Source organism: Chlamydomonas reinhardtii, chromosome 3 (assembly GCF_000002595.2).
Source record: "Chlamydomonas reinhardtii strain CC-503 cw92 mt+ chromosome 3, whole genome shotgun sequence".
Lineage (NCBI taxonomy): Eukaryota > Viridiplantae > Chlorophyta > Chlorophyceae > Chlamydomonadales > Chlamydomonadaceae > Chlamydomonas > Chlamydomonas reinhardtii.
In genome coordinates this window covers 8,416,149-8,440,316 of record NC_057006.1, presented here as the reverse complement: position 1 = coordinate 8,440,316, position 24,168 = coordinate 8,416,149, and the positions used below count along the sequence as shown (strand labels likewise).

At 59.3% G+C, this 24,168-nt stretch overlaps 4 protein-coding genes across 4 annotated transcripts in view; 2 read left to right on the top strand and 2 right to left on the bottom strand.

Annotated features, from left to right (window-relative positions):
- The first annotated feature begins 1,588 nt into the window (after positions 1-1,588).
- Positions 1,589-4,416, top strand: CHLRE_03g199535v5 (uncharacterized protein). Its single transcript, XM_001699369.2, has 6 exons — positions 1,589-1,674; positions 1,769-1,820; positions 1,905-1,967; positions 2,136-2,300; positions 2,775-2,909; positions 3,108-4,416. Exons 1-6 carry the CDS (start codon positions 1,616-1,618, stop codon positions 3,375-3,377), a joined length of 744 nt encoding a protein of 247 aa, XP_001699421.2. The 5' UTR covers positions 1,589-1,615; the 3' UTR covers positions 3,378-4,416.
- A 154-nt stretch (positions 4,417-4,570) lies between these two features.
- CHLRE_03g199423v5 (uncharacterized protein) lies at positions 4,571-8,714 on the top strand. Its single transcript, XM_001699368.2, has 11 exons — positions 4,571-4,841; positions 5,053-5,202; positions 5,457-5,550; positions 5,652-5,729; positions 5,901-5,967; positions 6,239-6,345; positions 6,473-6,604; positions 7,258-7,307; positions 7,562-7,730; positions 7,904-8,080; positions 8,211-8,714. The coding sequence occupies exons 1-11, from the start codon at positions 4,833-4,835 to the stop codon at positions 8,423-8,425; spliced, it is 1,248 nt and encodes a 415-aa protein (XP_001699420.2). The 5' UTR covers positions 4,571-4,832; the 3' UTR covers positions 8,426-8,714.
- Positions 8,715-8,718: 4 nt separating this feature from the next.
- CHLRE_03g199311v5 (uncharacterized protein) lies at positions 8,719-17,380 on the bottom strand. Its single transcript, XM_043061313.1, has 22 exons — positions 17,181-17,380; positions 16,639-16,964; positions 16,159-16,551; positions 15,887-16,058; positions 15,236-15,405; positions 14,983-15,072; positions 14,718-14,822; positions 14,234-14,496; positions 13,900-14,125; positions 13,541-13,609; positions 13,329-13,391; positions 13,171-13,246; positions 12,980-13,077; positions 12,658-12,771; positions 12,219-12,515; positions 11,292-11,431; positions 11,085-11,160; positions 10,932-10,973; positions 10,745-10,798; positions 10,569-10,609; positions 10,351-10,447; positions 8,719-10,276 (listed from the first exon to the last, which is right to left on the bottom strand). Exons 1-22 carry the CDS (start codon positions 17,215-17,217, stop codon positions 10,172-10,174), a joined length of 3,054 nt encoding a protein of 1,017 aa, XP_042926613.1. The 5' UTR covers positions 17,218-17,380; the 3' UTR covers positions 8,719-10,171.
- A 51-nt stretch (positions 17,381-17,431) lies between these two features.
- Positions 17,432-24,168, bottom strand: part of CHLRE_03g199199v5 (uncharacterized protein) — a 7,619-nt gene continuing 882 nt past the window's right edge. Inside the window, exons 2-5 of the mRNA XM_043061309.1 lie at positions 20,781-20,957; positions 18,835-19,121; positions 18,587-18,709; positions 17,432-18,367 (exon numbers count right to left, since the gene is read on the bottom strand). Coding sequence (XP_042926612.1) covers positions 18,143-18,367; positions 18,587-18,709; positions 18,835-19,047 — 561 coding nt within the window. The 5' untranslated portion in view covers positions 19,048-19,121; positions 20,781-20,957 and the 3' untranslated portion in view covers positions 17,432-18,142. The remainder of the gene's footprint in view (positions 18,368-18,586; positions 18,710-18,834; positions 19,122-20,780; positions 20,958-24,168) is intronic.

The window sequence follows — 24,168 nt, the reverse complement described above, 5'->3', positions numbered from 1 at the left end:
AGTGTGCAACTGACGGGGGTTCTGGCGTCCTGCATGACGTGCCCTGGTAGTATTTGGCTAAACCCTATGCTCAGGATGCAGAGACGGCCATGACTGATGGTGTTAAGAAACACCATTTAGCATACGGATGGTGTCCTCAGCAGCATCCTTCTGTAACACACAAAATCCATGCGCGGATGCATAACCTGGACGCGTCACGGCCACAACTCACAAGACACTACATGCACCCATTAGGACAACCCTTGATTCAGTACATGTCCTCAAGGGCATACGGTATCACTGGAGGTCCAACGCACATGTACCATACTCCTGGGTTGCACTCGCACAGTAGACTGTACAGCTTGTCCGTTCGTTAGATCTACAGGTGGTCGCTGCGTTGCAGTGCTTAGGCTCTTAGGCACGCCACCAGCCCAGTACGGGATTCCCCAGCACACGCAGTCGAGTGCACTCGGCGTTTGGTTTTCGTAATCCTCGCGCCTAGGGACATGGCTGTGTACACTACATGACAATGCGTTTGTATCGCCCCGCAGGAAGGCCCACCGGCGTCTTTGCCTCGCAGGCTGTGAACTGCGGCGGTGCCAGCCTCGATCGTGCGGATGCGTACCGGCCACAGCAGCCGCCGACTGCCACAGCGCCCAGGCAACAGCAACAAACAGCAACAGAAGCGTGTGTGCACTGACATGCAGCGTGTGCTGCACAATTTGGTGCATGGCCACCGCCGGTGCACTGGATGCCGGTTTCGCCCTGCGGCTGCTGCTGCGTGGTTTCGTCTACTGCGCTGTGCTGATTATACCGCAACTGAATGCAAGACTGAATGTAACCTCATCGTTCAGTGTCATAACATGATGCCACACTGTTGTAACGACACGCGCCTGCCCCACGACCGTACTCCGTGATCGATATGTGCACGCGCGTCTCCTCGTCGGCCTCCAGCCCACACCTACCCTTGACGTGCGTTTGTAGCGAGAGTCTTTGCGGCTGTGACCGAAGAACACACGGCCCCGTGCCACCACGTTTGGCGATATGCCCTCCTATGCACGTACGTCAGGCGGGCCTACCGAAAGCGAGCCCCTGTCAAGGCTGCTGCTGCCGCTTGTGCTCACTCGCGCGGTCGCGCCCACCCGTGCGCTTACCCCAGCAAAACGGGTGCGTATGGCTCAACACACTGGCCTGGGTGACTACCACCGGTGGGTATTGCTGGGGTGGGAAGCACTGGCCAGTGAGGGCGTCCGGCCAGCGCCGAGCTGCTTCAGACAGCAGGCAGCACTAGTTCAGGAGCAGCTTGCAGTGCAGCAAGGACAAGAATGCCAATCGGTAGGAGCGTATCAGTGGTGCATTTAAACTCATGAAATCGCGTCCAAACGCACTGCATGCGCGAGGAGCCCTAAACGGTTGGGTTGGAGACCGAAGCACGGTCGCTTCAAAGTCAAACGGTTATGTAAGTGTGTAAAGACCGTGAACGCTGTAGAAGCGCTTTCCAAAGGAGACCCGGGCCTTGTCGTACTGCATCACAGCAATCTGCATCGGGGCCCCTCTGCGCCCTCTTACATGCTCTCGCCGCTAACTGTAAGCTTTGTGGACCTGTGTAGTCGACCCCAGTACAATCAAAATGCAGATGCTCGCGTCCTCCTCTCGCTCTGCCATCCGGGCTTCGCGCCCCACCGGCTCCAGCCGGTAAGGATTGTCTCACTGCTACAAGACTGTTACCATAAGGGTGCGGCGATGGCATCCTCTGATCCACGCCTTTGCGTTCTCTGTTGCTGGCCAGGTCGTCGGTGGTGGTCCGCGCGACCGCTGAGGCGCCCGTCGTCGAGAAGAAGGCAAGCTCAGATTCTCACGCGCCTTCCGTAGATCTTTTTGTAATTGAAGTGTTTGGGCTAAATTGCCGCGGTGCTCGTTCACAGGAGCGCAAGCTGGGCCCTCTGGAGCGCGGTGGCACTCTGTCCGGCGACGCTGCTGCCGGCAAGGCGAGTCCCAAAATGAATTTCTTTGTTGTTGGTTCCAAGGAAGCTTCCCGCGGATATGGGTGGGAGCTATAGGCTGGTTTGGGGACCCGCTTGCAGGGTGAATGTTGCATTCACTGGCGAAGAGACTTGAGCCCGTCTGACCCTGTCGCCTGGAATTCTGCTGCCCAGGATGCTGGCGACAAGGCCCGCGCCATGGCGACTGGCGTCACTGCGAAGCCTGTGACGATCCTCCAGATTGTCGACGGCCGCTTCCGCGACGACCGCTGGATCGATGGCCGCTGGGACCTGAGCCAGTTCAAGAGCGCCAAGACTGGCGAGGTTGATTGGGACCTGGTAAGAAGATCTGAAGATCTAAGCGGCAGCAGCGAGCAGCGTTGAGGGTGCGGCATGCCAACCTGAAAGCGACTCCCTGATTTGGGTAGCACTCCCTCGCAAATCTGCAACAGCCATGTGACTCGACATTTATTAGCGCGTGCATAGCAGCCTGGCGGTCCCGCGGTGACCCCTGTCACGCTTGTCGAGTCGCCCCCGTGCTCGACCCCAACGCTCGCTCCCTTCGCCCTATCGCCTCTTGGAGGATCATGTGACGGGCGTTTTTCCCTGCTGCGGTTCAGCGATGCCAATAAGAACTGCTGCGGGCGCCTCACAGTCGGTGGCTGATCTATTGCGCAGCCTTCCAGTTGACAGACCATGCCTGAAATGTGCTGTGGCACGACCAGGGCGTTGCGTCAAAATTGCACCCCCATTCCATCCAGGTTGCGCAAGGTGCCGGTCTTCCTCCAACAACCCTACGCTTCCTTGTTTCAGGTGATTGACGCCGAGGTGGCCCGCCGCAAGCTACTGGAGGACAACCCCATCCCGTCCATCAACGAGGAGCCCGTCAACTTCGACACCAGCGAGATCCCCTGGTGGGCCTGGGTCAAGCGCTTCCACCTGCCTGAGGTAAGAAAGGACAGTTGGGCACTGCTAGACCGAGGGACTTTTAGGGTTCGACTGGCGTGCGGTTGCCTGCAGAACAATGTGGCACTGCTTTTCCTCAGGAAAGTCGTTTTGGCGTGCACTCGCATGTGACCTGAGCATGCAACCTTCGACGCATGGAACTCATGCAAACCGCCATTGCCTGCTCTCCCGCCTACACAGGCTGAGAAGCTGAACGGCCGCGCTGCTATGATGGGCTACGTGCTGGCCCTGTTCGTGGACTCGCTGTCGGGCGCTGGCCTGATCGAGCAGCAGGAGTCGTTCCTGGGCAAGCTGGCCCTGCACGTGTGCGTGTTCGCCATCCTGTTGGTGCGCACCACCACGGACCTTGACAAGTACAAGGGCCTGATTGACGAGGCCACCTTCTACGACAAGCAGTGGAACGCCACCTGGGATGGCGTGCGGCGGCCGTCGGAGGCTGCTGACCAGTAAGCAGCTCGACTGACGCGCTCGTGCGCATCAACGTTTTTAACTCGTTTGACCAGTGGCGTGCTAACTGATGTTGCGGTGTGTGTTCGTCGTTGTGGAGCAGGTGGGCCAGACGTGACAGGAAACTAAAAATGCCCCCGCATTCTTGGCTTCCATGGGACGCTGCAATGACGCGCTCGTAGGGTATGACCAAATCATGACATGTGACCTGTTGACCAAAGAACAGTGATTGACCAGAGAAGATGACCTTCGATGGGGTTAGCATGCATGTTGCGCCCCAGACATGAGTGATTGATGTGAGCGGCGAGCACGACGCGGCGGAGATTGAGTGTGGAGCAGGGAGCGCATGGATGCGTCGGAAAAGCGATATAGAAGGCAGATACGGTGAGAGGAAGATACATAGGGCTCAGACAGTCTCGGGAAAGTAAGCAGCCTTTTGAAGCTGCCCCGGTCGGCAGTCAATATGCACACTGTGCATGCATGTGTAAGCCATTGTGGCTGTTCCGGAGCTTTGGATCTGTTTCGGATGCACATTTCAGCACGAGGGGAGGCAAACTGGCACACAAGCTCGTTTAGGGGCGCAGTGCATGGCAAGAGAAGAAGTGCTGCGGTATGCAGGCTTCGCTGCGGACGTGATCAGACGGTGAAGGGTGTAGTAGCAGCAGACAAGGGAAGAATGGGCGGGGGACGCTTGGACGAAAGCCTCGGTTCAGATTGGACCCCTGCGTGTGTGCCAGTTTCGCGTGTTTCGGACTCCGCACCCCCTTCCTCGCGTGGGCCCCTGTGGTGCTGTCCGGGGCCCCGCAACGCTGAACTTGTTATTGCGGCGGCTGGGTGCCGTGGGGTTGAGGGGATTTTGGCCCCTGTCAGTATTCTTCCTGGCCCTCGGAGTGCCGGTACAGCCACGGCCCGCCCAACGCCAGGGCTCCCTGCTGCTGCTCATGGCCCTGCCCTGATTGCTGTACAAAGCTGTACATAAATCTGTTAAAGTATGCAGCCATGGCCGTAAGACGCTGTTGTCATGGTCGAATTTGAGCTGTCTTCAATTATCACGGTTGCTGCGGGGGCTCGCTATGCAAGGCTTGGCACGCGCACGGGGTTGGGCGGGGGTTCTTTATGGCGTCGTCGCGCAGGCCATGCGGCCGCCAAAATGCTACAGTGATATTGCCACGTGACATTGAAGGCAACATGCGGCATTTCTTGCTTGCACGGCTGCAATAATGGGAAAACAGCCAACCTGGCTGCTTCATCCGCACAACCGTATTTAGGGCTGTTAACCCCATCTGCGAGCATTGAAAACAGATTGGTACTTGATATTCTTAACGTTGTTAGTTGCTATCGCGTTTTGCATTTGATTGTCAAAACTACGCGGCGCTCGCCGACACAGCACCGATTTGTAGTTCGACAACAGGAATTGAAGTGCGACTACAATCAACGACCATTTGAAAGGATTAGCAAATGCTCAAGGTCGGTGCCGGGCGAGCGCGCTGTGGCGAATAGTTACACGCCCATGGTGCAAGAAGCTGTCGTGTCGTTGCCTCTTAATTTCATAACTGTAGAGGGGTTCTTTCCAGGGACACGGGTGTGGCGGGGGGGAGTGGGGGGTTCTGGGCAGGCGGGCCAGGTGTGTGCCTACGATTTCTGTCATCAAGCCCGCCTCCACCCAACGTCCTTGCAGCGGGCTGTGCTTTTGGGTGCGGCGGCTGCCGGTGGTGCAGCTGCGTACTACTACACGGCCGATATTGATACGCAAATGGAGATGGCCAGCGCGACTGGGCCTCTGGTGCGCATGCTGGACCCTGAGCTCAGCCACATCATCGGAATCCAGGTCAGGAGCTTCGCGGGGGACCTTCAGCCAAGCCCCGCGAGCTTGTAAATGCATGCAGCTGGGTATGTGCGCAGAGAGCGCTCTGTTTGCGCTACTTTACGTAAATGCGGAGGGGGCTGCTTGCCGAATGGGCTAGGGGTCGCCGCACATGTGGTGGTGCTGCTGCCGCAGGGCTGTCGGTCGATTGGTTTAGCCGTGTCCGTCAGGTTGATGCAGAGCACCAGGCGCCTACTGAATCACTTGCATGGCTGCAGGCGGCAGCTCGCCGCCTCCTGCCGCGGGACACGAGGCCCGACCCGCCTGCACTCCACACAAAAGTGTTTGGCCTTGACTTTCCAAACCCAATCGGTGAGGCAGGGGTGCAAGATATTGTAGCGTTGTGCATGGCGTGTTCAATAGGCTTCGCACGTGCTCTCTGTGGCCCAGGGCTCATGTTCTTGCGGGCGCAGGTCTTGCTGCGGGCTTCGACAAGAACGCGGAGGCGGTGGCCGGACTCATGGGGCTGGGCTTCGGCTTTGTGGAAGTTGGTGCGTTGGAATGGGTGCAAATGTTAGGGGCTCATTCATGTGAGACTCAGGTGGACGGAAGCGGACTAGCCTAGAACAGGGTGCGTCCTATACATGGCAAGGACAGACTGTGCCTGCCCTGCTATACGGTTTGTAGTGGTGGGTGACCAGCACGTTTTCTGGCTGCTGCAGGCTCAATCACACCCAAGCCCCAGCCTGGCAACCCGACACCACGTGTTTTCCGCATACCCGAGCTCAAGTGAGAGGGGTATAGGGCAGCAGCGCGATGTAGGAGGGCGAGCATGGGCATTTACATGGGTTCGAGTCCACGTGGCCCCACAAACTCCTTTCAGGCGCGATAGGTAAACAGGCCTAGATTGATGTTGGATCATTGTACGCCATGGCCCTGTTACGTGATACCGTGCCGAGCAAGGACGTACCTTACTTCGCAGCTTTGCTGTTGTGACTTGATTGGCACAGCTGCACCCTGATGCCCCGGCGCCTCGCCCCCGATGTACGTGTGTCCACAGGGCCACCATCAACCGCTACGGGTTCAACAACCTGGGCGCGGACGCGGTGCAGGACCACCTGCTGGCCTTTGAGGCGGCGGCGGAGAAGGACCCGGCGCTCAAGCGCGGTGGGTCAGTGAGTGGTAACTAGGTTGCAGGGGTTCAGTTGATGCATCGCAAATTGCTCTTCCGCACGCACAGGCCCAGCTTGCCTTGCCGTATGCAGCTGACATGCATGACTGGCCACGTGCCCAGGACCCCTGGGCGTGAACCTGGGCAAGAACAAGAACAGCAAGGACGCGGCGCTGGACTACTGCATCGGCCTCACCAAGCTGGCCACACACGCCGACTACCTGGTCGTGAACGTTTCCAGTCCCAACACTCCCGGTGAGGTGGGAGGGGGGTGGGTGGGAGTAGTCAAACTAAAGTGAGACCCAGGACCCAAAACCAGCACACAGAGGTCGAGGAGGCGTAGACTTCAACTTAATTCTGGACGCCCTTAAGCCTTGTCGGTCTTGTCGGTAATGTCCGTAGATTGTAAACATCACCTTTGCACGAAGGGTGCGGCACGCGTGAGGTCCAAACCACGAAACCATATTGCGCAACACATGACGCTACCTAGCTATGCAGTGCACCAGCCTTACCACCGCCATGCCGGCAGCGCGGGCATCCAGATGTTATCGTGAATTACGTGTGCACCTGGGTGACAAGATAGGGCGTGGTGCGCGTAAACTAGGGCTGGGCACGGCGCTGCTTTGCCTGTCAGCAGCGTAATTGCGCATGGGTCAAATCAGGGTACCTGTTACTGAGGCGGGGTGCGCGGGGGTCGGAGAGGGTGTTGGCCGTGGCTCGCAAACGGCTCCCGCATGTGCCGACTCCTGTGTGTAGTCATGGTGTCGTAGGGCTCATACAACACGCCACAAGCCCACAACTAGACGCGATTGAAGGCCACCATATGTTGCTTTGCTTTCATGGCTGGGTGCTTGCGCTGTATGTATGGTCATGCATTGATGTATGCCCGCTCTACGCGCTGCGCACAGGACTTCGTGCGCTGCAGGGTCGCAAGGAGCTGGAGGCGCTAGTGAATCAGGTGGGTGGGTGGTGGTGGCTGATCAGTACGCCTGGACGCGCGACTGAGCTAACCCGCCTAAGCAAGGCGGCTGGATGGACATGAACTGTCTCATGGCGTTTTGAGCTGTGGCATTTTCCTCTAGAAGCAACCGAGCGTCGTATACAGCATTGCTGGGATCGGAAGGGAAAAGCACAAGCTCCACCTGGCTGACAGCATCTAGAGAACTGCGCTGCCACTGGGCTCGCTCACTTCCGTATGCGGCAATGGTGCAGGTCAAGGGCACCCGTGATCGCATGGTATGGGGCCAGTCGGGCCCTCCCCCGCTGCTGATCAAGGTGGCCCCCGACCTGAACGAGCTCGACAAGCGCGACATCGCGGCGGTGGCGCTGGCGTGCGGCGTGGATGGACTTATCATCAGCAACACCACCATCCAGCGACCCGGTAGGGATCGCGTGGGGGTGAGGGAACCTGCAGGCAAAGGATAGGTACCGTATGGTGTTTATCACAGGTGCCTTCAATCCAAACATGCACACCCGATGGATGGACACTCGGCTAGTGAGGTTGGGGCGTTCCATCACTGCAGCCTACTCATATGCATTGCCCTGCACTCGCAGGTGAGGTGGCCAACTACCCCGCCGCCCAAGAGGCCGGTGGACTGAGCGGGCCGCCGCTGTTCGCCATGAGCACCGGCGTGCTGTCTGACATGTACCGCCTCACCGGGGGCCGCCTGCCGCTAGTGGGCTGCGGCGGCGTGGCCAGCGGCGAAGACGCATACAAGAAGATTCGCGCAGGTGCGTGCGCCGTGTTGTAGCCTGTATGGAACAAGCTGTGCTGCCCCGTCCAGCGTATCCACGGCTCTTGCATCAGCTGCTGTTGAGGCGGCGGACAACTCCGCGTGTTGATGCTGCTGGCGCCCCACAGGTGCCAGCCTGGTGCAGCTGTACACGGTGTTCGCATACGAGGGGCCCGCGCTCATCCCGCGCATCAAGCGGGAGCTGGCCGAGTGCCTGAAGCGGGACGGCTTCACAAGTGTAGCGGACGCAGTGGGCGCCGACCATCCCGACATACGCCGTCACAACAGCAGCGGCAAGAGTTCGGCAGCGCAGGCCGGCAGCAAGAAGGGATGGCTGTGGTGAAGCGGCCTGGATGGAGCAGTTGTAGTACCGGCGTAGGGGAGCAGCTTGCACGAGCAATAGTGTTGAAAGCCGCTGTGTGGGGGGGGTAGGGGTGTAGCTGTGGCGAGCAAGCGTAAAGCGCTGCATATGTTTGTATGGGGGCGAGCACATCCACGTGACGTCAATCAGGCAAGCGCTCCCTTTCTTGCGGGTTGTTGAGGTACGGAATGCCATATAAGGAGGTCGCACACGTACAGCTTTCACACTTTACATGGCAAGCTAAAGTCCACACCTGCAAAATGCAGAAATGCCCTGCCCTTATCTCTTGTGTACCGTATACGCTACGCACAGGCCACAGGACAACCTTAAGACCCCCCAACCATGCCCGGCTTGATGGGAATCTATTCAATCTGTGCTCTGTGGCGCGACCAGCAGATACTCGGTCAGGGGGGGAGGGGTAGGAAACAAAGTGCCAGACCCCATGCCCCGAAATCCCCCGGGACCCCCCTTGAGGGGACGACCGACCGCCCCACGGACAACACCTTGTTGTTTAGGGGTAAAAAACCCTCCGTTTAATACCAAAGTGGTGCCAATCGACTCCTCTTGACGAGCACTATCACGCTGTGCCATCAGCGGTCCTGTTCTGAGACTTCGGTCACACGCGGGATCCTATCCATCGAAATCCTCTCGGCCCAGCCCACACCGCGCTCAACTCTCTGCCATGTGACGGTTGGACAGTGTGCATCGGCAGCCTTGTTAGACGTAAATTCATGCGCACCAGCGCTAGAGAGCCCAGCGGTGGCAGTGCGCATGTGTCGAACGTGGGGACATGTGCCCACATGTCCACGCCCGGACGCGCAACTTAGCCTTCCCACGCTTTGCTTGTGCTTATTACGGCATCACGTGCACATATGAGCCTCGTACTGCTGCGTTTGGCCCCTAGTTCTGCTTGTGGGGCGCTTCCCGAAATCCGCCAGGATGGGCTCCCGAAACCGGCAGACCCCCAGGACGACGACCGACCCCCCCACTTTGTCGGCCCAGAACTTCCCCCTGACAAAACTAAAAGCACGTGCATAATGCTCTCCTAAAGCTCTGTAATATTGAGCATGGGGTAAGAACCTGAGCTTTCTACCCCCCCCCCCCTGACTCTGTGCTCATATTTTGGCCAGTCGTTGCAATACTGCCCCTTCCTGATGACTTGCGCCATACTGCCCATCTGATGCCACCCCGCGGATGCACGGTGTACGACACTTGCCTTGAGCTGAAGAGGTCTACCAGGCGAGCCTCATCTCCAGTGCAAGGACCGCCACCCATGCCTCCGCTACAGCAAAAGTGACGAACATTTGCGGCACACATCCAACCACACTCATTTATCCATTCTCCATGCAGCCATGAGGCAGCTGCTATTGCCTATCTAAGCTGCTGTCGCCCACAAACCCATACGCAACCACTAGGCGGTTCCCAGCCTGCGCGCACCATGCTTAGCAGCCTACTGTTCGCCATTAATTCAAGGATATTACGGGTGTGTGCCTTGCTGCAGTGACCTACCTTGTCACTGCAGGCCTCACCGTCTGTCACAATGCACATTGTCACACATGAAGCCATGGCGCAGACTAGATGACCAGACCTGAATCGCTACGCTCAGGGGGCTAAGCCCAAGCAAAAAAAAGCTAAAAAAAGATTACAGTGCAGGTTGAAGAAAAGAGGTGTGCCGAGCGCCCCTGCTAGGACTTGGCTGGTATAGCAAGGCTGTAGCAAGCCATTGGTTCACCCTGTCCGGAACTGGAAGCGCTCCTTGATCTGTGCGATGGCCAGTGCCGCAGGGCTACCGGCCGCCACTGCCGACTGAATGCGCGCAAACAGGTCCGTGTCCTGCAAGCCATGTAGCCCGGCACACGTTTACTCAGGCAGTCATGCAGGCATACGGCTCGAGCAGTTGGACCCACCTTGATGCGGGCAGCCACTTCTGCGGCCTCGCGCGCCAGGCCCAGCGCTGAGAGCTCCTCAGCCTTGGCGGGGCTGTCCGGCAGCCGGGCCACCAGCCTGCCCGAAGCAAGTGGCGTTGGGACCTTGTGTCGGCGAACGTATGCGCCATGCAAATACATGGCACCGGCGTGCAGGATGCTGCAAGTAATGCACTTCTTAGCGCCTATCCCTTACGCACCTGGCGCGGTACTCCGACGGCGCTTGCCATTTCTTAGCGGCCTGCATGTTATGGACGTCATTGTGCGTGGAAACGCCGCACTCAATGCCATCGTATGTATGTAAGGAACCAAGGCTTTCGGTCCAGGTACCCTTGACGCGCTATCCCAGCAAGTTGGCATTCTACTAGCAACGCACCTCAATGAAAGGTTCCCATCCGATGGGGCTGCGCCGAAGCTCTGTGGCAAAACCCTGCAATAACCCAGAAGAAGTGCAGGACCGGCATACACTGTAAACCGGTATTCGCGGCAACGGCGCTGTGGGCCCGTGCCGTGAGGCCGAGCCAACAGCAAGGTGTATGGACTAGGGCCACGCGTCAACTCACCTCCAGTGACTCCCAGTCACGGGTCTCCGCCAGCGTGCGCACCTGCAGCTCAATATGCACCAAATGCACCATGACGAGTCACCAGTTTAGCAATTTGGGCACTTGCACAGCTTACCGAACCTGTCAATACAAGACTGCCAACTTCCCCCGCACCTTGACCCAGGTAAAGCGCCGGTCGCTGAGCACAAATTGCTTCTTCAACGCTGCCGCGGCGCGATGGTGTCCGAGCCTGTCCGGTCATGTGTATAAACGGCAAGCCTGGCGTGGACGATTCATCCGCGTGCGGCAGGAGTATATGGTACCAATACTTGGCGGCGCACACCTGGTCCCAACAGCCAGGGTCCGCCTAGGTTGTCTCACCGTATTGCCGTCCGCACAGTCTCGACCAGGCTCAGCCCGTAGAAAAGGCGCTGACCGGTCTCCCGCTCCAGCCGCGCCTGCTCACGCCGCAGTGCCGCCATCTCCGACACGGCCTTGGACTGGAAGGCGGAGTCACGGCTCTGCAGACAGACACGAACAAAGTACACATGTTGAACAGCAGCAAGACACAGCTCGACCTGGATTTCAATGCACCCAAAGATGGCAGTCAGTTGGAGGGAAGGATGGTGCGGGTCCATGCAGAACTAAGAACTGACCCCCACACTGTCTGTCCCCCCCCACCCTGACAACATCCGATGCGGATTGCACTGGCTGCCACGGCAGAGATCGGCCCTAGCTAGTGCGGTGTCAGTATGGTCCATGCACGGCTGCAGTGTAATGCCATACACTACGGCTGGTTGGGTCTCTGCGGGTACCGTACTGCCATTGCTAGCTTTGCATCCATAGCGGTACCTATTTCTTGCCCTGAGGTGTCAATTTTGCACAGGCTTTCTTCCAACACCGTACTGCGCGTAACTATGAAAGCTCTTATGCTTCTGGAGGGAGAATTCCGAAGGAGTGCAACCAATTCCCTGCGGTACCTTCTTCTTCACATGAACGGCTACCCCCCTCGGCGGGACTGTGCGGGGCGTGCCGGGGGTGCGGGGTTGCCACCCTTCAAAAGGTTCACAAATCCCCCCAATTATTGCACCGCACGCATGTCTGCTAGACAGGGAGTGTTAAAGACACAATCCGCAGGGCAGCTGCTGAGGATTCTCGAGGGATCTGGGGGATTTGATGGATCTTAAATGCTGTTAAGTGGCTGCGGGGGAAAGCCAGGTCCTTAGCGCATGGCGCGCTCAAACAGACTTACTAGTCTGGCGCGGCGCCGCCGCTCTATCATGTAAGGACCTTTAGATGCCAACTCACCTGGCCATACTTGTGCGCCACGTCAGCAAGCTCACTCGCAAGGTGAGTTGCCGCGGCATCGGCCTGAGCCGGAGGCATTCCGCCGCCAGCTCCTGCCGCGGCCTGCTCGCACAGCTGGACCTCCTCCTTCAGCGCGGCGCGGAAGTGCAGACTGGCCAGCTCTGCGGCAGCAGCCGTAGGAGGGAAGCTGGCTGCCGCTGCAGCACTTGCCGCAGACGTCTGTGCCCCTCCTGCTCCGGCTGCTGAGCTACTGGTGGCGGCTGCTGACGTCAAAATGGTTTCGAGCAGCTCCGGCTCCTGGTGTCGAAGGCACGAGCGTTAAGCCGGACAAGTTCAACAAAAGCAACCCCTGCGCAATGCGCCTGAGGTGTATCGACATGCCACCCAGTGTGCAAGGAGAGGCAAATCCACAATCACTGTAACTTTGCCGCAGACATACCTTGGCCCTGCAGTACTTGATGAACAGATTCCGCGCTAGCGCCCGCACCGCCACCAGGGACCAGAACTCAGGCAGCGGCCGGGCTCGGTACAGTCCGAACAGCACCAAGTAGACCTGGCGAGCGGATGTCCACCGCAGTCAACGGACGCAAGAGTTACAGCAGCGCCAGGTCGGAAGGTATGTAATGCACATTAGCGCCGTACATGGTACTACATGGCGGCCGTGTAGAGATGCGCGTGGCAGACATGCGAGGATTGGTAATACGCCGCTTCACTGCGTGCTCTCGTCCTCCAACGGCCGCTGAGCCAGTATGAATGCTCACCAGGTCGGTGTCGCCACTCTCAATGGCCTTCCGCAACGCCCGCTGCAGCACCTCGTCACTGCTGTCGCCGTCCTCGTCACCCACCCTTGCATCCAGACCTGCAAGCGGCATGCGACGTTTCCGGGTTCGCACTGGAAGGTCCACCCCTCACTTGAGCCCCCGTAACTCCCCGCATCAGCGCATGAGCTCACCTTGCCTTCCCGAGGAGCCGCCAGCTCCCGCCCGCGCCCCGGCACTTCCCACCGCCAAGCTGAGCAACAGGGGAACCTGCGGAAACTCCCCGGCTGTTAGAAAACTATTGACACAAGAAGTAGCCTCCGCGAGAGTGTTATCCAGTGCACCATCTTGCCTGCTGTGCAGGTGACCGCTCCTCATCCAGCAGCCGCAGTGCCAGGCGGCGTCTTCCCACAGACTGAAAATGGGCGGGATGGCACACCAGTTTGGATAATGCGAAGAAAACCGAAGCGGTATCAATGCCCCAACTCTCTACTTATTCAACGAAAATGGCACGAGAATGTGCAGCACAGCTGAACAGGTGTACTTCATGCACCAGCGACTTACTAGGGCGTGTGCTGCGAGCGGAGCATACCGCACGTTAGGGCAGCCTTTCAGTTTGGCCACAATCGCGTCCTGCATGCACATGAGTAGAGCATGAATAAACAAAGACGCCGCGTTGTGTGTGGAGCGCTTTGCACTAATGAGATGGCATTCACTAGCGCTACAAACCCAGTACAGCCCAACTGCATTCGCTTCCAAGGATCTAGGGGCAGCAAAATATTTACCGTGTAGCGCTGTTGTGCCCCCTCCCCCCACCAAACCCCAGTTACCGTACATGGCTTGGGTACACACCCGCAACACATTCCCTGTGCCTGCACCATCGTCGAACTGCTCATGCCTTTACTCCTGGCGCGGGTGCTCACCTTGAGGTGCGCGTCGTCCACTTGGCTGCTGCTGCCGGACGCTGCAGAGATTTTGGCGCACGCCCACTGCATCAGCACCTGGTCTTGGCCCATAGGCGGAGGTCGGGGGCCCAGTGCAGTGTTTGCGCCAGTCCCTTGCCTCAGTGGCGGCTGCTGGGCGCCCGGGATATTCCGGAGCACGCCTGCTATCCGGTAGGCCAGCAGCCATTGCCGGTATGACATGAGCCTGCAACATACAGTGAACACTGATCATGTCCCAGCTTAACCGCCTGCATTGGCCCCCACTGTACAGTCTCTCGCCGTACTGGCTGGAGTTCCCTGCAAGCCCCCGCACCTGGCCACCAGCACGGGCAGACTGAGCGCCTCCAGCTGGCTCATGGTGAGCGGCAGGCCCACGCGGGCGTCCCGGACCGCGTTCAGCACCCGCAGCCGGCAAGCGGTGCCGTACATCAGCTGGCGTGGGAATTCGGGCGGGCAAAAGGGCCGGCCGTAAGCGGCAGCCCGCATCAGCGACCGCTGCCGCAAAGGCGACAGGTCGTGGCTGGCGGCCGTGATGGTTGTAGCCACGGCGGCGGCCAGAGCTGTGGGCCCGCCATCCTGTGGGCATAGCCGGATAGGAGGTCAGGCAGAAGGTGATGACGTGCGGGCAAGGCCATGGATAGCAGTCACCATGCGTTCCAGAACTAGGTGATATATAATGCTAATGCAGGTGTTCTCTCGTGTAACCGGGGAGTTGTAACTCTACACTTGGAACGGGGTTGTGCCTATCCACTTGGCCCGGGTACTTTCACAGCCCAGCTTCCCTAGCCCCTCCTCACCTGGATATTCCGCAGGATGCGGTCACAGCGCGGGTTTTGGTCATCGTACAGCGCCCTTGCATCCCACAGCTGCGCCGCTGGCCCAGTGGCGCCTGGTCGGAACACCTGGTGAGGCAAACCATGACACACGTCGCATACAGTACAGTGACACGGGCGAGGACATGAGGAGCAAGGTACCTTTGGGCATTGCATACAGTTTTGACGTCACCAGGCGGCCTTGTTTAACCTGATGGATTGTTCGGTAGCTATCCCCTTTACCTCGCACCTGTGTACAGGCCTCCGGCACCTTCCTGAGCAGCTCGTGACGGCCGCGTCCGCCGAACAGCAGCCGGCAGCCATCCACCTCAGGTACTACCTGCAGTCGGCAAGGGGTCATGCGACGGGTTTAGCCAGCCAGGTTTCTCTTTATGGATTCCCTAGGTTGCATGGCATCCCAGTGGTACACACGCCACCACACCGTTCTGTGCATGCAAAGCTTAATCAAGTTTGTACCGTCTATCTGCATCAGGCTGGCCTACCGCGAGCACATCATCGCTCATGCTCCACTGCACGCTGTCGCCGTAGGGGCCCACTAGCACCGCTGTTTCAGGCCACACCAGCAGCACGGCATCTGCGCCCACCCAATGTAGGGCTTGTGGTGCACACTCAGCACCGCGCATCTCAAACTCAGTTAGCTGCTTGGTCAGGTCTGTGCAGAGGAGCCAGACAGAACAAGGCACATGCATACGCGGCAAATACAGGTGTAAGAGCGGGCAATGTTGGAATTAAGACTGTGGACGCGAAGCAAACGCGAGCAACAGCGAGCCGCGCCCAGTCTTACGGTTTACCCACTCCCCCAATTAATGCGCATGCATGCATGATGTGCAGGGATGTGATCCCGTGTTGGGTCAACTGGGCATTGGGTGTCAGGTGTGGCACTGCTAGTGCCTGACCTTGTAGAGTATACGGTACAATACTTCTAAACACACGATAACTGGTACTGGTGATGGTAATGCAGCACTTCATACTATTAACTATGGATACCGTGTGGTGATGCGCAGTGGTGGGAATGGGTACAGGGAGTTTGTGCAGGCAAGCACGCACATTTCGGTGCATGGAGCGCCACCTTGCAATGAATCTGCCATTGCCACCACCCTAGATCTAGGGGCATGCCTCCCCCAGCGCCTCACCTGACGCCAGCACCACCAGCCGGTGGTCCTGCGTGTACATGGCCACAAAGGCCCCATCCGGCGACACAGAGATGTGATCCGCCCCACCCGCCGACCGCAGTGCAGCGGGGTGGTGGTCGGTGGCCGACACCTCATCCAGCTGCCACAGTACGCCGCCTACCACAGCCAGGACCTGACAGGAGCAGGCAGGTCTGAATTGAAACGGCCAACCATTGGGTGTAAACACAGGCACAGGGCAAAGCCAGCAGGGCCACCCAATGTAGTGGTCTCACCTCCACGCGTGTCGATAGGGTGTGCCGAGGGTCCAACACTGCCACGCATGAGGGCAGGCCCAGTCGCCCAAGGCCGCCCAGACTCAGCAGCCCACTGCCACCAAGGTCGCCACGGTTGTCCTCAGTGGCCGTGGGGGTGAATGCCGTGAGCGGGGGCGAGGTGAGCCGTGTTGGGCGGGGTTCCCGCAAGTCCTCAACCAACCAGATGCTTCCGGGCTCAGACACGGTCGCAGTGGGAGTGCTGGAACCTGGCGGTGCTGGCTGCAGCTGCGCTTCAGTGACTACCAGCACCCCAGTGCCGTACACAATTGCGGCAGCCACTGTGTCGCGCTCAACCGCAGCTCCAAATCGGAACTCACGGACTTTTTCAGCATAGGGGGAGTACACGGTGACCTGTCACGTGCATGGTGCGGGGCTCAGGATGTCTCAAATCACTGTTAACCCCCATGCCACCTGCCCCCGTTCTGTTCTGCTGCTCACCTTGCCGTTGGCCTCCACTGCGGCCAGCTGCTGCTCATCCGTCCAGCCCCAGTCCACCAAGCGGCCTCCGTCCCACACCGACGCCCCCAGAGGTCCTCCGGCGGCTGTGAACGTTCTTAGGACAGGCTTGAGGCCCCCGGCTGCTGCTGTTGCCGATGAACCCGGTGTTACCAGCACCATGCGCCTCTCGTCACGCATCGCAGCAATAGGGCCCCCGTACGTTGCGCATGTAAACCTCTTGTCCTCCACCTCGAACCCATCCCAGATGCTCTCATAGAGGGTCTCTCGCGCGAAGAAGCAATCGCCTACCACCTCCCAGTCTCCGACTAGGGGACAGGAACAATGGGAACCGAGAGAGGTGGGGTATTTAGGTAAGTAAACTCAGGTGCGATGCGGGTCTGAGGTAGGCTTTGCGGTATCAGTCGGTATCAGTTCGAAGACGCTGCACGTGTAGTTGAGCGACTGCGCTAAGCTGTTTGTGCAGAGAACTTTGCATCGATCGCAACCTACCCAGTCGTCCGTGTGTTGCTAGAAAAGCTTACCTGCTTGTGTCTTTAGTTGTGCCACTGAGTCGGTCATCGCTGTGTATTCGGCAACGCCTAGGCCAACAGCCAACTTGCAGTGTAGTCCCGAAACGGCTGGCTAGATTGCTACATGGCCCAGCATATACCGACGCATTATATTTGTCACAATCTAGGGCTCGATGTGCAGCAATTAGACAAGGTCTCAACTCTCTGGTAACAGTATTCCACTGCTATAGAGACAGGATGAGGAAACAATGTTCGGATTACGGCATGAGCTACATTTACAGCGCAGATTTGATTTGAGCCGGTGCGTGCAGGGCGACATGCCATGCCCGCTTGCACAAACACCATGTGGCTCCCCGTCATTGCACTTCTGCAGCCTCCCAGCCGGGCATTCGCCAACACCCCACCACACAGCGGCATCACACAATCAGACTACATGTACGCTCACGTAACGCTACCGACACTGCCTTGAGAATCAAGGCTGGCGGCCAGGCGCCCGCATGCGCCCACATTCAAGATGTCAACCGGAATGCACTCTGTGCAGGTCTGCAGGATTGCCACAGGAGGCGGAGGACCTTACTTAAGGTCGGATAGAGGTAAGGCATGTCCAACATGTGCAGCAGTCAAAACCTTCGATTGGCCGGCCCACGGTGCTGGGATCATGGTGTGGGGTTGGCGATTTCATTTCTTGTGCATTCTGGTAGCATGGTGGATAAGACAAGTGTTCCCCGGTCACGGGACAAGGGGCTGAGCCCCTCCACAGTCTGAGGCCGAACAACCTCATCGCCCGGACATAGCCGGGGTCGGTTTCCACAGGCACATAGCCAAACCAGGTGCCTATCTAGCCGTTGCGATGCCACAGTAGAGCCAGCCGCAGCCAGACGCAGCACAGTTGTCAACAGCCGCACTACTTGTCATGCCGCTACGCATGCCTGCCAGCCCCACCGCGGACCGCTACCTAGACACCAGTCGGCTCCTCAGCCTGCGCGCTTGCGCCGCTTCTTGGGCGGCGCTGCGCTCTCCTCCTCCACGTGGCCTTTCCCGCCCCCTCCGCTACCAAGATGCGCGCACGCGCCCCCGCTGCTGCCGCCGCCGTCGCCACCGCTGCTGCCGCCAGTCTGCAGCGATGCAGGTCGCTTGTGCCCCAGCAGCATCTCCACCAGCGCGTGCCGGATGTTGGTTCCGGAGTTGACGTCACGTCCCTGCACCGTCGGGAGGGTAGAGTGAGTGAGTCCCACTGAGCCCACGACTGAGCCGTCACCCAGCCGTCACCCAGCCATCACCCACTGAGCCCACGACTGAGCCCCACTGAGCCCCACTGAGCGTCACCCAGCCAGCCATCACCCACTGAGCCCCACTGAGCCGCCACCCAGCCACCCATCCATCACCCAGCCAGCCGCCCGCCCACAAAGTGGACTCACCCACACCGTCCCGCAGAGGTTGCACACTTGGACTTGGTGAGCGCGTGAGCCCCCCCATGGTACGACCGCCTGCAGGCAGCGCTGCCCGTCGCCGAGTAAGCGCCGCCCGCACTTCGCACACACCTGGGGAGGGAGGGGGCAGGAGTACAGTGTGAACCTTGCTGGCTACCCGGCTGCCTGTACACGAGCCCCATCCTGTCCACCCGACCACCTTTCTACTCATTCCAACCCGTCTGCTCTCATCTTGCCTGTGATGTGTAGAACTCGTCCACGTACACCACCAGATGCGCGTACTTGTCCACCAGCAGGCGGAGCAGTGCCCGGTTTGGGCCCCGCCCCAACCTGCTGATGCAACCGCCATAGCCAGTGTTGGCGTTGCCCCAGCCAACAATGACCTCCTCCTTGGGCCTTCCACCAGCCAGCTGCTGCGCCGTGTGCTCCAGCACCTGTACCCGTGGCATTGGTATAGCGTCAGCGCAATGCAGTTGGTGTGATAAGAAAACCCAAACCTACGTTTTAGCGGTCCATGAGCTCCCTGGCTCGTTTGGGCCAATCTACAAGCATGAACTTGTAACATCAATCAATCAATGAATCTGTCTAGCATGCCGTCCGCCACGGCCTCCCGCCCATACCCCATGCAGCCGCCGCACGGCGGACAATAGTCGAGCATGCACTTGCCACGCTATTCCGCCATGTAATTTTGCTATGCATGCGGACATGGCATGTGATGCACAAGAGCGCTCCATTGGCGCTGATGTGACGCCAGCCGCTGCACTCCCGCATGCCACACTTGGCGCAATGCTCCTCCACGGGTGCCACCAGTGCTGTCTTCCAGTCCTGACTTCCGCCACCGCAGCGACTGCCCGAAATGGTAAAAGGCTACAGCACTTGTTGAGTGATTGAGTGCTGATCCTACAGGTGGTGGGCGTCAGCGCGCACACTGCCGGACCAGGTCCACCATGAAAATGTCACCGTCACCGGTGCGGACATGGGAGAAGAGTGCGTCCCATGCCAGCCAGTGGAGTAGGCGGTCATGACCAGTACGTCCCATGACAAGGTCAGCAAAGGCGCAGCAGCAGTAGCAGCACCGAAGGCAAACTGCATTGGCCGGTTGCCCAGCGGCATGATGGAATTTAGCACCCGCAGTCGCAACCTCGCAGCCCTTTGGTGCTTGTACGGTGGGAGGGGGGAGGGGTCTCCAGGCGTGACTAGTTGAAAGGGGGTGAGGGCAGCACCCGACCAACGGGTGCAGCAGCGCTCCCGGAAGCTCCCAAGCCTCTCTCGCCCCCTCCCTCCCCTCTCCAAAGCATTCCAAGATGGTCCATGGCTCTCCAGGCGCCAGAGCGGTTCCTTGTCCTGGATTCCCGGCTGTCTGAGACCTTATCACGAACAAGACCCTCGTATGGGAAAAGTGGGCTGAGCTCACGCCACGTCTCTAGTCTGAGGCCGCAAAGTCTACCTTATCTCCCGGACATAGCCTGGGTCAGTTCGTACAGGCACAGCCCGCCACAATGTGTCCAGCCACGTCCCGCTGTCAAGCAACAGTACAGCCAGCAACCAAACAGCAGGAAATCCTCTAGCCACAACACTTCGCACTGCTGCGGCCTATCATACTCTGTGCTGTGGTATGCTCGCCAGCAAAGACCCTAACTAGACACCGGCCGGCCTCAACCTGCGCGCCGGCGCCGCTTCTTGGGCGGCACCGCGCTCTCCTCCTCCACGTGGCCTTGCGCGCCCCCTCTGCTACGCATATGCACGCCGTAACTGCTGGGCCCTAGTACTTTTTATCGACGCACACAGGCAGGCACCCGGCAACGCAGGCACGCAGGCACGGACAGGGACATCCTATGGGGCTTCGCCCCAATGGATCCCTTCGCTTAGGGGGCTCAGCCCAACAAGCGACTCGATGGTGTATGGGAGACACCTAATTGGCGTGCACTGGGGGAGGATGGTTTATCTAAGAGGTGGCGCAGGCGTGGCTGCATACACGGCACCCTGCTGGTGCGGACACACAATTCGTCAACCTTCTCCTGCAGGCGCAGGGGCATGGCCGCCGGATGCCTTTCCTGCAGCCATGCCTCCGCCACCTTGATCTTGCCCAGGGTACAGGCTAAGGCTGCGGCCGCCGTCCCATCAAACGTCAAAGCAGGCATCCACACAATGGCACAAAGCCTATCCCGTATACATCACTAACCACCACCAACACCACCACCATCGCCACCACCACCACCACCACCACCACCACCACCACCACCACCACCACCACCACCACCACCACCACCACCACCACCACCACCACCACCACCACCACCACCACCACCGCAACCACCACCACCGCCGCCGCCGCTAGGAGAAGGCGTGAGCCTTGTGTCTGATGTGGTGGGCGGTGAGCCTGTGTTCCTCTTTTCCCTTGACCAGGACTGGGGCCTTCTTCCCTGCTGTGTCAACAGTGCCCAGGTGTGAGCGTGCAGAGCATGCTTGCCTAGCGCCAGGGCTTATTACTTGTTAGCCCTAGTCACCAGTGGCATCGCCACTACCAAGTGTAACTACTAAGTGGCCACCTCCACGTTGCTGCGCCTGTAGGTGCGGGGTGGTGCGTGACCAAACATCCCTGGCTACAAGCCGTCCAAGCGTCTATTAGCTATGTCGTGAGGCTATGTCCCTTCCAGAGTTCTCCAACCAGAAGCAATCCAGGAGTTTTTAGGGGTCAGGGCGAAAAGCGCAGGAAGTGCCTTGGGGATCCCTCCTGCGAAACAGGAGGGATTAGGCCCCCACCATGGGCCCACTCCTGGCACAGGCGGGAGGACCCGGCGGGCCCTCCTCCTGGCTGCCATGCGCAATTTAGGCTAAATCTTGGGTGTACCCCTACAACCCCGAGCAAGGGCTTGAGGGATCGAGATGTAGCAGCCAGGGTGCGAGGGTTCGGGGCGAAGCAAGAGCGCAGGCATGGCCTACCTCAGGCGTGTGTTGACTGGTCATAGAGCAGTACTCACGAGCAGTACTGGTGTATCCTTAATCATACCGTAATCGCTACAAATGGAACCTCCCGGTTGAAGTCCCAGCGATGACGTCAAAGAAGTAGAGCCTCGCAGGGCTTGCGTCTCCCTGAGGTAGGCCACTGCTGCTGTTGAGAAGAACCCTCTCCATGTTCTCGCCCACGGCATCTAAAGGCCCTATAATGCCTAGTTTCTAGTGTTTGGGGCAAGGTTTGGGGTGCTCTCAAGCCCCCCGGGATGGGGCAGTTGGTGTGATTCGGGGACCGCTGGGCTGGGGGGTCTGAAGGTTTGCATGATGGCGAAGGATGAGCGCACGAAACATGACTGGCATAATCCTCCCCTGCGCAAAGCGGGTGTCTAGCTATCCAGTTGGACTGGGAATTTTATTACAAATGGGAGCAGCTGCGCAAGCGCTCCTGGCGTGCAGGAAATCTGAGGGCCCCCCCCAGGGGCCCCTTCCGGGCAGCACCAGGAAGAGGATGGGCGCAAATACCAACGGAACCACACATCCCACCACCCCTGCAACACAGTAGCGGACCGCGTTGTGGCACCATCCCTCGCTGCGCCCATGGACCATGCTCACAGCCCGCCCTGACGTCCGACCCCAGTTGCCGGGCGACTTGCAGCGCATCTATGAGGCTTTGGGCCATCTCCCGCCTGTGAGAGCAGTGAGGACGCCGCCACCAGCGCCAGGCGACTAGTGCTGGTTAGCACCACTGTGGAGCAATCCGGTCCTGACTGAGGGTGACCACAACCGACGGCCTGGTCTTGAGGCACACCATACACGCCTCGTGGCGTGTCGCCACCTGCGCACCATAGGTGACCTGGTGCAAGCACTGACAGCGGCGGCAGCATGGCGCGCAACACGGCCAGTGAGAGCGACTGGGGGTGTGGCATGGGAGGAATGGGTGCGGCAGCACCTTGACCCGGAGACGCAGCTATGCGAGCAGCCGGCGCTCGAGGGCCTGAATAGCCTTGCAGCAGACATACCAGAGACCTGGCTGGCAGCAGCACGTGCAGTACAGGAACGGCTCCAGGCTGGGTTGGGCCCCGCCCCCCCCCTCGGAGTCGGCAGTGGTTCGGCTGATCATGCCTTGCCTTGGCTGGAGGATACCTGGCATGCAGCAACCCCTGGCACTGGAGAAGCTGTCTGTACGTGTTGCTACCGTCATGCAGCTGGGAGACGTCGGGGTAGCCCGCAGTCAATTGCACACGGCATATGCAGCTGAGGCGCGCGAGACACCATGAGCAGCCCCCCCCCCCCCCACACACACACAATGCTGGATTCCCCCCTTCGACCGGCTCTGGCGGATACGCTGGGAGAATGCCCACAAGGAGACAGCTTGGCGGGTGTCAATCGACGGCATTGGCATTGCCGGTAACACGCATCTCACACATGCACCTGGTCCGGTGCCGTGTGGATGCGGTGTGACGCCAACCCACAGCCCCAGGCTACACGCGTTTTGGCAGTGCGCAGTAACTCATGCGGTTGTGCAGCAGCTCGCAGCGCAGCTTGCGGCCCCGCCCACCAGGGAGCAGGTGTGGTTGTTTGAGGCCCCGGCTGGCGTGCAACAAGCAGTGTGGGATGTAGTGGCTATGGCGGCGTTAGCGGCTATGGAGAGGGGGCGGTGCGCGCTGTATGCCGCAAGGCGCCGTGGCCTAGCCAACGCTGCCACAGCACCACTGCCGCAACAACCTCTACAGCAGGGCCAGTTACCGCAGCAGCAGCCGCAGCAGCAGCCGCAGCAGCAGCCGCAGCAGCAGCAGCAACAACAGGCTCAAATACAGACGGACACCCAACAAGCAATTGACACTGCAGTGATCGACTTGTGGGGTCGCTTAAAAGCATTCACAGCACTGGGAGTGCCGCGGAAGGGCTGGGATCAAGTGGGTGCGCAGCATCCCTTCCTGAGAGTAGTAAACGGCCAGTTGCGCTGTCACACAGGTATGAACGCGGGACAACCCGCTCAGGCCATCACGGACAGTGACGAGGACTAAGCACGGTTCCGCAGGTGCATGAGGGTGGGCGAGAGAGGGTCAGGGTTTCTGCTTTCTGTTTTCTGTTTATGTTTGTGGTTGGGCTGGGGGGCTTCGCCAGGGCCAGCGATGCAGGGTGTGGTTTCCGCCAGAGAGCGGCCCCTGCTGGTCCTTTTGAGGGGGCTTGGTTAGCTTGCTTTATGCGCCCTAAGCGCCTTGCTTTTCCTCTGTTGTGGCCAGGGGTGTTGTTTGTGGCGGGGCGGCCTTGTGTGTGTTTCTGGCCTTGGCGGGCGGTGTTTTCCTGGCGTGTGTTTTGGTCTGGTGTGTACGTGTGGTGTGGTGTGAAGGAGGCAGTTGTGTCTGCCCCTCTGAGGCTCCGCCCTAGCCTGCTGGCTGTTGTGCTTTCTTTTGGTGGAGAAGGCGTGAGCCTTGTGTCTCCGTGTCTCTTTTGTCTTGACCAGGACTGGGGCCTTATCCCCTGCTGTGTCAGGCGTGCCTAGGGGTGAGCGTGTGGAACGCGCTCACCCAACACTAGGGCTTGTCAGCCCTAGTCATCAGTGGCTTCGCCACTACCAAGTGTAATTATTCTCTCCCTCCCTCCTTCCCTCC

Excerpts from the sequence above, each read along its gene's own strand:
- CHLRE_03g199535v5 (XM_001699369.2), top strand. The coding sequence starts at position 1,616 with ATGCTCGCGTCCTCCTCTCGCTCTGCCATCCGGGCTTCGCGCCCCACC. Across the intron at positions 1,821-1,904 it reads CGCCCGTCGTCGAGAAGAAG|GAGCGCAAGCTGGGCCCTCT; the intron begins GCAAGCTCAGAT and ends GCTCGTTCACAG. Across the intron at positions 1,968-2,135 it reads GCGACGCTGCTGCCGGCAAG|GATGCTGGCGACAAGGCCCG; the intron begins GCGAGTCCCAAA and ends TCTGCTGCCCAG.
- CHLRE_03g199423v5 (XM_001699368.2), top strand. Across the intron at positions 5,203-5,456 it reads GCCACATCATCGGAATCCAG|GCGGCAGCTCGCCGCCTCCT; the intron begins GTCAGGAGCTTC and ends GCATGGCTGCAG. Across the intron at positions 7,731-7,903 it reads CACCACCATCCAGCGACCCG|GTGAGGTGGCCAACTACCCC; the intron begins GTAGGGATCGCG and ends CTGCACTCGCAG.
- CHLRE_03g199311v5 (XM_043061313.1), bottom strand. The coding sequence starts at position 17,217 with ATGACCGACTCAGTGGCACAACTAAAGACACAAGCAG. Across the intron at positions 16,552-16,638 it reads CAGTGGAGGCCAACGGCAAG|GTCACCGTGTACTCCCCCTA; the intron begins GTGAGCAGCAGA and ends TGCACGTGACAG. Across the intron at positions 14,823-14,982 it reads TGCCGGAGGCCTGTACACAG|GTGTTCCGACCAGGCGCCAC; the intron begins GTGCGAGGTAAA and ends TTGCCTCACCAG.